The sequence below is a fragment of the Physcomitrium patens genome, chromosome 2, assembly GCF_059467195.1.
Source record: "Physcomitrium patens ecotype Gransden chromosome 2, ASM5946719v1, whole genome shotgun sequence".
Taxonomy (NCBI): domain Eukaryota; kingdom Viridiplantae; phylum Streptophyta; class Bryopsida; order Funariales; family Funariaceae; genus Physcomitrium; species Physcomitrium patens.
In genome coordinates, this window is record NC_143411.1 from 10,756,339 (window position 1) to 10,768,956 (window position 12,618).

Genomic DNA, 12,618 nt, shown 5'->3' on the forward strand with positions numbered 1-12,618 from the left:
ACTTTAAAGTTTTCTCACCACTTTACAAAATAAACAAAAAAACAAAAAAAAATCCAAATTCAAATCCAAATCTGAGGCAGCCTAGATCCCTACCAATGATAAAGCCCCCCAAGTTTAGGATGATTTCATCACCTTTTATCTTCTTTTATCTATCTTATTTATTTATTTATTTTATTTTGCCTTCTTCTATTATTCTTTCTTTTGTTTTTTTTTTTACTTACTATTTTTCTTTTTCTTTTATTTAGGACTATTAATGAATAGTATTTAATTATTATTTATTATTTTGAATATATTTAAATCAATAATTATTTCTAAAATTTTTAATTTAATTAAAACAATCAATAACAATAAAACTACTACTATTAGACCCTCTTTTAATATTGGATAATTTAAAAGAAAACATATTTATCTTTAAAATCTATCTTTATAAATTCTATTATAGATTACATCTTTATAACTAGTAGTCTATTTTTGCTATTTATCTCAAAATTCCTATATTAACTCACTAGACTAGTGACTTTGACCATCATAAGTGCATTTTTTGTATTAAATACACAAATAAGTCAATTTTGTGACTCATAAGGAATAATAGAGGTAATGTAGGGCATGTGGCTAAGTTGGACATAATATTTAGACATATCAAGAATGATCATATCCACTTCAAGTGCTTGGAAAAGAAAACCATCTTAGCATGGAGCAAAACTAATCAATTAAATATTTTTTTATCTAAAGCTACCACTTGCTTGTTTCAAGGATTTATTGTCTTACTTATACCTTCTCTCCTTTTTTCTTTTTTTTATGTCTTAGATTTCTTTATTAATTTACATCCAAAAAAAATAAATTTCATAGCTAATTAGATGCTAGTATATTTTGCAAGGATTGTTTATGAGGTTAGTTACAAACCAATTAGTAGAGAGACTATGGTGAAACAACTAATAGAGTGAGGTTTTAATACTATAGTGATGGCACATGCAATTGTTGCATAATTTATTAGTATATTGGTTGAGGTTGTATTGGCTATATAGTGTGGTGAGTAGAAAAGTTTGAATATTAATTACAAGAGTGTGGTGGTGCAAAACAAGGATCTAGTATTACAGAGAAGAATAGTGGCTATAATAGCATCTGGTCATGAATTAGCAACAAAGACTATATTGGAAGTAGTGTTTAAATCCCTCAATGAAGTATAAGATAGACTTAAAAAGGTTATTATATTGTTGATATTAGAATTTTTGGCTTGCTAATGGTTTACTTCTTTTTGTGAGATTGCCATTAATGATCAAATAAAGTACATCTTCCAACTTCTTATATATCATACATAATTTAATTATTGTATTATAAATCATGATTGATTAGTCCAACTAATTAACTATGCCTTTACATTACTTAAGTATAAGTTAAACTTTCAAATTCAATCTAATATATAATACAAAGATTTATATACAAAACCACAAAAAAGACATCATGTCAAGGTTATTGAAATATCACAATTCATATTGTATCCACTACTTTCATTAGACTCAAATATGAACAAGCAAAAATTATTAGTGCATATTAAAAATATATAATTGTGATATTTTTTTATAACCAACATCTTTATAAAATTTTCATAATATTAACATTTACAATTGCATATTGTTACAATAGTGCAAACTAGTGTAATTTGACAAAGAAAGGCATTGACCAATATGTATTTTGTAACCATTATTTGTTTTATATTGTGTTAGAATCTAAACATCAAAACTCCTATGCAATGTTGTAGATTATCCAATTTTTTACATGATTTGTCTAATGTCAAACACCAAAGCCCATTGAAGTGACTATACAAACATTGTCACTTTCACGCTTATGGTCAAGACCAATGTGATATAACCAATATCAGTTAAGATTTCTTTCAATAGAATATAATGTAGAAGAGAAATTCACAATACATACATGTATCATGGTCTAATAGAGCTTGTAGACCTGCTTTTAACAATAATATTGCAGCACTTTGCAACTTCAAGTAATTGGAGCATCTCACATAGAATAAAAGTTACATGTATACATTGCAGAGAGTGACTAGGTCTAGGGTTTGAGGTCTCAATCCACAGGCATGAGGTCAACTTTTGAGGAAACATTGGATTTTCGTAGAAATGCAGAATAATTTCACCGACGTTGATCAAACTAACAGCGGTTTCACGAGGCTCTGTCCCTCCAAGTCAAATCACAGAGCTACAACACCCATTCTTATACCGACTGTGTATTCTCCCAATCAGCAGTTACAATAAACACATCAGAACAAGGATTCAGTCATCCTTTCTTCGAAGAGAAATGCAGTTTTGAAGAGAGAGTAATGGGCGCAGGGGGGGGGATGATGCAACAGAACCGATCGAGGTTTGAAAGAGAAGGGGTCAGAAAAATCTTGATAATGTTGTACAATTCTGACATGTCATCGGCTGCTTATTTTCTAATGTTAACTGCACAATAGCTCCTAAAACTACAAAAGGAGGAAACACTTGACCCTGCTGCCTACCGTGCCAGCTCGTAGAAGCTTTACTCAGTTTCCTATGCAACAACTGAATCCAATCATCAGCTGAAATATTGAATTTGAATGAATGCCCCCAGAACTAATCTATGTATCGTTGTCTCCTCAAGTTCGAAGGAACAGATTCGGGGATGTATCTATGGCACAACTTGATATGGTCCTGCACAGAACTTGAGATGCCTACACATTCATGATGTTGAATGGTTTGTTTTTTTAAGAAAAAACAAACAACTACTTCCCATTCGCTTTTGAGAACAACTGTGCTCATCAAGTGGTGAACGCATGGATCTGCAAAGACAGTTGAGAAACTGGTCAGCCCCGACCCGCTATTATGTTCAAGAACCCTATTTTTTTGTCAAAAATCGAACACTATGAAACCACCAATATTCACTCAGAAGGTTTGCACAAAGGGAAGCTTCAAATGCAGAAAAGTGGAGAATAGCTAGATGTACTCACCATTAGAGTCTTGGAAAAGATACTTCTTAGCTTGCCAGTGCCCAATCTATCCAGTAGTCTTCTAGCGCCCGTAACTTTCATATCCGCCAACTGGCGCAAATGGTAACAAGCACCAGCAGTCACTATCTGCTTTCTGCACTTGGCATTTCCTGAAAGAGCCTGGAGTGCTGCGATTGGAAACTGCTTCTTAACTTCCTTGTAGCGTATGTCCAACAACAAGACTAACCCAACAATTCCCCAGTCTTCAGCGAGAAAATATTTTCGGTTCTCTTCATCGAGGAGAAGAAGAGCTAAGGCCTACACAACGAAGGCAGCAAAGGGTAAGGCGGATGGCGAAAACGACACAAGCCTATGCACCGTATAATGCTTGAGAAAGCTGTTAGAAGAACACAAAGATGCGAAACTAAGAGAATATGTACCTGCGCAGAATACTCCTGTGCTGTAGCAGACTTCGCATCGAGAAGTTTCACCAAGGGACCAATCACGCCAGCTTTCCCCAAAGACCTCCTAGCCTCCGTAGAACAGGCCATGTGACAAACTGCAGCAGTTGCAACCAGTTGTACAGATATTTTACATGCACAGAGGCAATTGGCTAGGCGTAATAAGAAACCCTCATTGTGCAGAGCATCAACGTTATCCCGGCAGGCTGCTAAATTGCGCAACGCCCCCAACGCAATCTCCTGTGCATGTACATCCAAGGAGCTATCTAGGTATCTGATCAAGGGATAAACGGCTCCATCTTCGACGATTATCGATCTGATGCTGTCGTCAGTGACTGCGAGGTTTTGCAATGTGGCAGCCGCATTCTCCTGCACCATATATGTCCCAGATGATACTAAGTTGATGAGGATCGGAATAGCACCATCTTCAGCAATGCCTCTTCGCAGATCTTCAACAGCTGCAAGGTTTCGTATCGTTCCCGCGGCGGCAGCTTGCGCACTTGGTGTACCCGCTAGGCAGACCTCTATCAAAGCAGGAACTCCTCCGTGCGCTGCAATCGTCCTGGCATTCTCATCTGAAATCGACAAAACTTGCAACCCGGCTGCTGCGCTTTTCTGAGCGCGAGAAGAACCAGAATCCAAAAGGCGAACAAGAGGTGCAATGCCCCCTTCTGCTACGATCGCATGCTCACAACTGTCGTTGAGAACAAGCAGATAGATGGCGGCGGCCGCTCTTTCCGTGATAGCAGGCTGACTGGAGTCCAAGAGATGCACCAGGGCTGTCACACCACCCTGGCTCGCAATCATCAAAATGTTCTTATCGTCATTGGACATAAGCCGAAGCATTCTGTCAAGGGCTCCAAGTTTGCAGTCTGTGCTTCCAACTTGAAGATGCGAAAGGAGGTTCCTCACGGTCCACCGCATAGCCTCGCGGACAGACTCAGGAGTAACACGACAAATAGCTAAGGGATTCTCATGTATAATCCCGCTGGTAATCACCAACTGGCAGTCGTGAATGTGAAAGTCAAGCTTTCCGCACAGTGAATCCAAGTTACTTTGAGTTTGGAGTTTACCCCCATAGCTCAACGCTGTACATTTCGTCGCAAGACAGCGGGCTTCCTCCAAAGTTTCGGTCAAAGTCTGCACAACATTCCGACGAGAGTCAGGAACTGCCCGGGCAGAAGTGTTGGTCTACAAATGGTTCCCAGGTTACAGGACCGCAAGATACTAATTTCATTTGCCCATAGAACCAGTGGAAATGTCGACAACAGTTGCACCTTCTTTATCAACTAGAGAGGATTCAGGACATGTGTTGTGCGTCGACAGTGCACGCGATCTTAGAGATTCCATTGCAAAGTGGCTGTTACCTTCAAAAGTTTCTTGCATGCTGCATTTTCAGAAAGACAATGAAGGTGCGACATTTCAGTGAAAAGAGCAGGCAATTGCGACAGACGGTTTTCAATAGCCTTCCATCGTCCAAGAAACGCCTTAACCGAAGCCGCGTCTGTAAGGACTGCTGATGTCAACCGAAGGGCCTCTTGACACCATACCTCCGCGGTTTTCTTAGCTTCGTATTGAGCTACGCATTTCTTAACCAGCTGAACTACTCGCTTTTCCTGCACTACATCGGCTCGAAAGGCACCCATGGCTGGTCTCCTCTTCAAAAACAAACCTCAAGAGCATTTCAGCACAACAATGCACCAACCTCACGTCACAAAGAAGCCACTCAAGCTTCCCTCAACTCAACCGGCTTTCTTGAACCAATCAACTATCAACATTCAGCACTCAACAGCGACGCGTCACATCACTTCTGACCCCAAACACTACTGCGAATCCGTCAGCGACGGATATCATAAACAACACTCAAAAATCAGCACTCCTCCTTCAGGACACTCTACAGCGCGATCAACTCCGCTAACTCAGCCACGGCGCAGAATTCCTCCATATTCACCACCTGCCCCAGAACCGCGTCGCAACACAGTCAAATTTACGCTTGATCGGAACAATTCTACGGGACCAGACCCACGAACAACTCACAGCAAATGTCAACCTCGAACCTCCACCTCCAGAGTTTCCAGACCAACACCAGTTGACAAACCAGCGCGAAACTAACTCCTTCCACCGCGAATCAGAGCTTATCCTGGAAACTCCTTCCACACAGAAGCTTTAGTCGAATGGAAGATAAAAGCAGGGGCAACTGGATGGTGATGCTAAAATTGCCAAGCACAATCAGAGAGACACGACGATGGAGACCCAAGTCGGAGCCAGCAATCGGGGCACGTTTCCTGAGAAGAATTTCGCCAGCAATAATGGGAAAAGGCGTTCTGATCTATTCTGGGCCCCTCACAAATACCCCGCTGCGATGACAGTCATTACCCAGGAACGGAGGGCAAGTCCCTTGCACCCCCAGTGGGCCGGTGATTCCACCACCTCATTCATGAGGGCTCGCACACGGAGCTCCTGGTCGCGGCCGCTCGCGCTGCCTCGCTTGAACGATCTGCGGGGTACTTTTTCAGTGAGCCATTACTTTTCCACCTCCATGGTCTAACTTTTCCGTGCCGGTTAGGTGCTTTCTACCGTGGTGGCACGGTGATGGGTCTTCATAGCTAGAATAACCGTTTCCCACAATAACTTTCGAATAGAATGATATTGAAATGTGTTTTTTTGGGTCGTTTGGATGAATTTTCAGCACGATGTAAGACATAGTCTTTTCGAACATGATGTGCTTTGTGCAAAATTTAATAAGTATTTGCAATGAAGCTACTGTACTCTATCCATGCGCACATTGCAATTTTGACAGATGATAACTGATACTAAATCAAATCAAGATGCCACCTTTTTATTTTGAAATACGACAAGATATTAACAAGAATATATATATATATATATATATATCGAGAGAGAGAGAGAGAGAGATAATAATAAAAATAATAAAAATAAATAAAACCCCCCACTTACTACTTGAACTGTTGATATCTTCAAACACTGAATATATTTATCGAAGATGTAGTGGTCTAATTTTTCAATTATTTTTAAAAGTGGTACTTTTGTGCTTTAATAATTCAATAATGTATTCGTGAATGATAATGTATTATTTAAAATTATTTAAAAATTTATAAAAAAAATCCTTGTATCTATGTTCAAACAGTCTTTACTTTGTTGATGTCACAGCCATACCAATTTGTTAAAATTAATAAAAATTGAATATATATATATATATAGTAAATGAAATATATAGTAAATTAAACAATAATCAATCTGTCAGGTTAATTAAAAATACTTTCTGATAATTAGTTTATAATGTCAAAATAAAGAACTTGAGATTGCACCAACCAAAGCAATAGAGTTATCCAAAATATCAATAAATGTGTAGAAATAAGGATTGAATCTGTTAATTTTATGTAAGGTATTTGATTATAAAAATTTGACACTTAAATAATTTAAATTTAATTTAAATTATTTATAGATAAAATGTGTTTTTAGAAATGAATGTTAATCAAAACATAATGTATACGAACATTTAAAAAACATTCAGAGATTTCCTCTGTAAATGAGTGACAGGAGGTGCTATGAAATAAAGAAATATATGTGTTAAATACAAAGAGTATACTTTTATTTTTAAATATTTTTGAGGTAATTTACAAAAGGTTGCTTCTTTTCCTTTATTTTCTTTTATAGATTTTCTTAGTTAAAAAACAAAAAACAAAAACAAAAAAAAATGATTCCAAGTCCAACGAAACACAACAAATGTAAGACTTGTCAAATTTGCACCAGATGAGAATAATTTATTCTAGATCATTCAGTAAGATAAATATTCTACATATAAATATAAGTTAATCCTATATATATACATACATATATAATAAATATATATATACATATATATATATATATATATATTGTAAATTAAAAATGTGGCTAAAGTTAGTTTTTTTTGTATATAACCTCACATAAATTTAGGTGAAATAATATTTGCAAAATTTTAAATAGAAAATATATATATATATATATATATATATATATATATTATGAAATATCACATGTAATTTTCTAAGTGAGTATATAGAATTAAATAATTGATTTGTTGTATTGCTTTAAAAAAAATTTATAAAAAAAATCATTTTTTATATAACTTGTAAAACTTGTTACTTGAGCTCTTGGAGTAACAAGCAAGATTGAGACAAGACTCTATACAGTGTCTAGAACTAATGGCACGCACACCAATATAGTAATGAATTTTAATCATTGCACACCTTGAAAATATATGGCCCCCAGTCCATCGCTACTTCATCATTCAACATTCAACACGTCTTCACATTCATAATGTTTTAACAATGTTTAAGTAGTCTACCTTCATGATCCAAACTCAAGTTGTGCCTTTTGATTTAGTGGCAATATTGTGAGTGTATCTCTTATCTACTCCTGGCTGTTGCTCTCAAATCTTCACTTCACCTCATGCTATTGAATTTGTTTGTTTTGGCAGATAACAATACAAGTATAGCATTTGTTCTATTTATCAAATCATAAACATATAAAATTAAAATTACATTTGCAATATATCAAAACAACATTGTTAAAACAATATGAATGTGGAATTGTGCTTGTAATTGGTTGTTACAGTTATCTCATCAATTAAGTTTGGTGTTGCAGAATATTACAAAAACAATCTACTTAAAAAAAAATTAAAGAATTTCATAATTCCAAATATCAACAATAATGCTAGAAACTTGTGATATTCCCAAATAAGATATATTCTATGTAAATATATTTAAGTATTTTTATATTTTTTTACATAGATAATAAAAATATAAATCTACAGTAACTAAAGAAAGCTAAAACACATATTTTATGTAATTATTTAATTAATGTTTGATAGTCTAGAGTCTTTAATCTTCATAAAATTAAACATAATAGTAAATATATTCCTATATATACAGTATGTGAAACAAATTTATTTTGGAGGTCGTTTTTTAAAATTAATTAATTGTTTGTAAAATCTATTGAAATCATGGTACTTTGATACAATAGCTTAATAATATTCATTGCATCATCTCTCACACTATATTTTATTTTATTTTATTTGATGCAAATCAAGAGACGCAATGGTAGTATGTGTATAACTATAACTATAACTATATATATATATATATATACAATTTTAAAGAACATGCACAAATAAGCATATCATGTCTTATGTTCATTTTATTGTTGGACATTGAATAAAAGTTTTTTTCTGTTCTGTTTCATTTGTTTTGATTTAACATGAACTTAGTCTCTTTGATATACATTTCTAGTGTCAAAATATACTACTTGAATCCATGCTTAGTATTGTAATAAATTATATGTGCATCGTATTAACATCATATCTACTACTCGATGCAAATTGGTTCGTTTATCATTTATATTCTGATTGAATTGATTTACATTTGTAATTTCTATTGTCGAAGGAAATACCAAAATATAATGCTAGCGTAATCTTTTTCAATGACACTCCCAAACAAAAAATAACCTTAGTAAATTCATGAAAACTGTAACTCAATTGTAATCTTCACATCATATAAAGTACAAAGTTCTACACATTTTAAAATATTTGTTAAGAATAAATAATCAACCTAAGTGTATGAATCAAAGGATCTGCCCATATCATGAAGCATTTCCAATAAAAGTTATGATGACTTGGGTATGTGCAAAGTAAAATCTGTATCAAATCGATACTTATTTATTTGTACTTGAGACATAAGTTACACAAATGCTACACACGAACATTAAGACGTCATGAATTAAAGAAGACGGAAAGTATTAATAAACCATCATGATGAGAATCTTATCCAGTTCATTCTTCAAAACTAACACAAACATTAACTACAACATATAATTTAAAAAGAAATGAACATGCTGTTTTCTTTATATGACGCATCACAATGTTCACGAGCTTCAACTGTTCAATTAATGGTGACCGAGCAAGTTGGATGCCATGTCAGCGCACGGTCTCAACGAGCGCCACAATGCAACCCTACCGCGGCGATGCCACGGAGACGCGATTCGGCGAACGAAAACCTTCACATAGTGACCGATGCGACGAAATCGGCGAACTCTCGTCGACCTGACGACGCCGGCATCTCTTGGCGACGACACAGAATGGTAGGCGATATATTGGATGGATGTAATAAATACGATGATTCTTAGCATCTGTCATCCAATTAGTGGATGAATGGTTTTCAAGCAAGGCCGCCCCGACGCCCTTCCTATTCATCAATGCTGCCACCCCCAATTAGGGTTTCGCTCGTGCTTGCCGCTGTTCTCTGATGGTTCTAGTTCATGAATTCCCTGTCCACCTGCGCCATCCATGCGGCTCTGCTCTGCTGTCAAAAGCTGTTCTCAAAACCTAAGCGCCACGAATCAAAATTTTCCTCGCAGTCGTGAATCTGTCCGAAATGCCGCATCCTCGTCGTATCTATCCCTCGCGCAACTGCGATTTGCTCTTCGCTCGTGCTCTCGTCGACTCATCCGACTCCGCGTGTTTTAAGTCGTGAATTGTTCCTTATTTTTAGACTCTGCACCGACTGCGTAGTTTAATGTCGGCCAATTGCGGTCTTGTGTTTTGAAGTCTAGATCGTAGAGTTTCAAGCTCGATGCGAATGTTTTATGTAGTCAAAGTAGAATGCCAAGTTGTATGATCTGGCAGTCTAGAAAACAGCGTCAAAGCCAGAACCTCGCATGTATTTCTCTACCGCATCTTTCCGTATAATATCGTGTTTCAGAAGATAAAAGATCAAATAATGTCAAATGATATAAACATTATTTAAACTCTATGCAAACAACGGAGACAGCAATTAACAAGTCTTTGTCGTGTGTGGTTCATTGCGTATCGTAACAATCTGATTTCCAACAAATCGAAGTAAGGAAATCATTCCTTAGAAGTTTTCAGTTAATCATTTCTTAAACGTCAATTACTGTAAACATTTTCATGAACCAGTGTTGAAAAATTAAACTAATCAGTGAAGCCTTCCGAAAATGGAAACGTGAGCGCAATTCGAAACTCAATAGTATCTCTCTTTACGGAGTGCACTTCCTCCACAACTAATAATCTTTCAGATAATACAACCACCCCCTCAATGAAGATAACCGATCTTGAGACCAGATGCATGATTGCCAACCACAGAAAGGAAAAGGCTACATAGCAGGTGCAACCCTACGTCTACTTGTGTTTTTTTTCTATACTCCTTCCATTCTCAGAAGATACGGTTGTTTTCTTCCCACCAGAACAATCATCTAGTGGGTGGAGTATTTCTGTTCATGGATAAAGAAACATCACGTTTTAGGAGTGTCATAGAGTCGCAGTGGGTGTACACGTGTTTTCTATCTAATCAGAGTAAGAAGAATAACAAACTATAATTAAGAAAGATATCTATCATTTTGTTTGGAATCGAAGATCTTGGGCTGGACCTCGAACATTGGAATTGAGGCATTCCCTCCATTCTTCAAAACCCTAAATATGGCATTTCTCTCTACTGTGACTTATTGAGCTTGTGCTAGTGAGGAAAGGCGTTGCTGTTTAGGGCAACATATCAATTCATCCATAAATGCAGGGCTCTGTTTTTGGATTAGGCGTGCTCCCCAGAACACTGGGTTTCGCTGACTGGACTCCGAATCATGTTGGATATTCAATGCGTGGTTCAGGACACGGTGGTCAATGGAGATGGATGAAAAGGAACCGAGGATGGAATAATGGATGTAAGCACACAGATTTCATTCTACGAAACAAGTTGTCTGTCTCCATTTTGGGACGGGGAAATGGCGGGAAATCCATATATAGAGTCTTGTCTGCCACCTCAGCATGCCTACTGTGCCCTAAATCTGTGTGGTGTATGGATGTAAGTTAGTAGTGGTTGGTTCTGTAATTTAAAGCTTATGATTAAATGCAGTTGAATAAGGTTGAAATTGCAGATGAGATGGATCATCAGAGATTGTATCAGTATAATTTTGTAAAACTATTCCTTAGTTTCTGCTCCCTAATTTATAACCCTAGTTTTGTTAGTTTGAAAACTTTTGCTGTTTTTATACATCATGAGAAGGTTCCGGAAATGTTGTAGTTAAATAACTGCTTTTATCAATTTCGGGTTAAATGCAATTTCATATTATTATTTGCAGTAAGAAAAATTCAGTTCAAACGAAGCATTTGACCACTTGATATAAATACATACACAAATGTTATGAAAAACATCCAATAAATAAATATGTAAATGTACACACACACACATATATATATATATATACACACACACACACAAAACACATGGATAATGATCAATTCTTTTGATGTTGTTAGTGATATATAAATATTTAAATATCATACAAATAGACATTATATGTACATTATGATTCATTGTTCAAATTTGTGAATGTTAGAAATTTTTGTTGTCAATAAGTATGTAAGACATCATTCATATGATTTCTGAATTTCTTTTTATGATGATATTCAACAAGAACTAAAAAAAAAATACAAGAATAATAAAATAAAATTTTACATCACAAAACCCATTTCAAATTTAATTTGTATTTTCAAACTTATGTCTACAAAGTTGAAGTGTGATAAGACAACTCTCTTATGCTACAAACTATTGTGTTTTCAAGCTTAATAATATATTAAGATACAAGTGTTTTTAAACTACAATGAGAACATAATGGTTATTTTATGATTTTCTTGAATAATTGTGAGTCCCATCAATGCATCTTAATTGATGAATTGGTTAAAAATATAGTTTTAAGTCATTTTATTACATAAATATTAAGATTAGAGAGTCTTTTTGATTATTTAATTATTTATTAGAATTTATAAATACTTATAAGTTACAAAAGTCTTATTAGAAGAAAAGTTATAAAATTAAAGTCTTAATAAGTCTTGGAGGTAATTATCTTCGTTGGTTTAGTATTTTTACTTATTGTTAAGTATTAAGGATTATTTATTGAGACCAATGTCTGTATTGGCTTCTTATCTATATGTATTATTTATAAAAATCCTATCAATGATTAGGTAATAGTTAGAAGAATCATGAAAAAGAACCTCATGTCTTTTTAATTAATTATATAAAAAATAAGATTTTTAGTGGATTTAAATTGATTCGATTACTATAAAAAATCATCAAAGTAGGAATATATAGCCTTAAATGGATATTAATATTATAGAAATATTATAAT

The 12,618-nt window shown here is 35.1% G+C and overlaps 1 protein-coding gene and 1 long non-coding RNA gene across 2 annotated transcripts; one reads left to right on the forward strand and one right to left on the reverse strand.

The window, feature by feature from the left end:
• Positions 1–2,374: 2,374 nt before the first annotated feature.
• LOC112293935 (uncharacterized) lies at positions 2,375–5,729 on the reverse strand. Its single transcript, XM_024543949.3, has 4 exons — positions 4,788–5,729; positions 3,400–4,560; positions 2,981–3,277; positions 2,375–2,812 (listed from the first exon to the last, which is right to left on the reverse strand). Exons 1-4 carry the CDS (start codon positions 5,064–5,066, stop codon positions 2,792–2,794), a joined length of 1,758 nt encoding a protein of 585 aa, XP_024399717.1. The 5' UTR covers positions 5,067–5,729; the 3' UTR covers positions 2,375–2,791.
• Positions 5,730–9,708: 3,979 nt separating this feature from the next.
• Positions 9,709–11,580, forward strand: LOC149989734 (uncharacterized). Its single transcript, XR_016500017.1, has 2 exons — positions 9,709–10,604; positions 11,101–11,580. It is a non-coding gene; the product is annotated as an uncharacterized LOC149989734 (long non-coding RNA).
• The last annotated feature ends 1,038 nt before the right edge of the window (positions 11,581–12,618 follow it).

Bases quoted from the DNA above. Each gene is read 5' to 3' on its own strand.
- LOC112293935 (XM_024543949.3), bottom strand. From the start codon at position 5,066: ATGGGTGCCTTTCGAGCCGATGTAGTGCAGGAAAAGCGAGTAGTTCAG. The intron at 4,561-4,787 runs GTAACAGCCACT...AATGTTGTGCAG, and splicing joins CATGCAAGAAACTTTTGAAG to ACTTTGACCGAAACTTTGGA. The intron at 2,813-2,980 runs GTGAGTACATCT...CTGTCTTTGCAG, and splicing joins TCTTTTCCAAGACTCTAATG to ATCCATGCGTTCACCACTTG.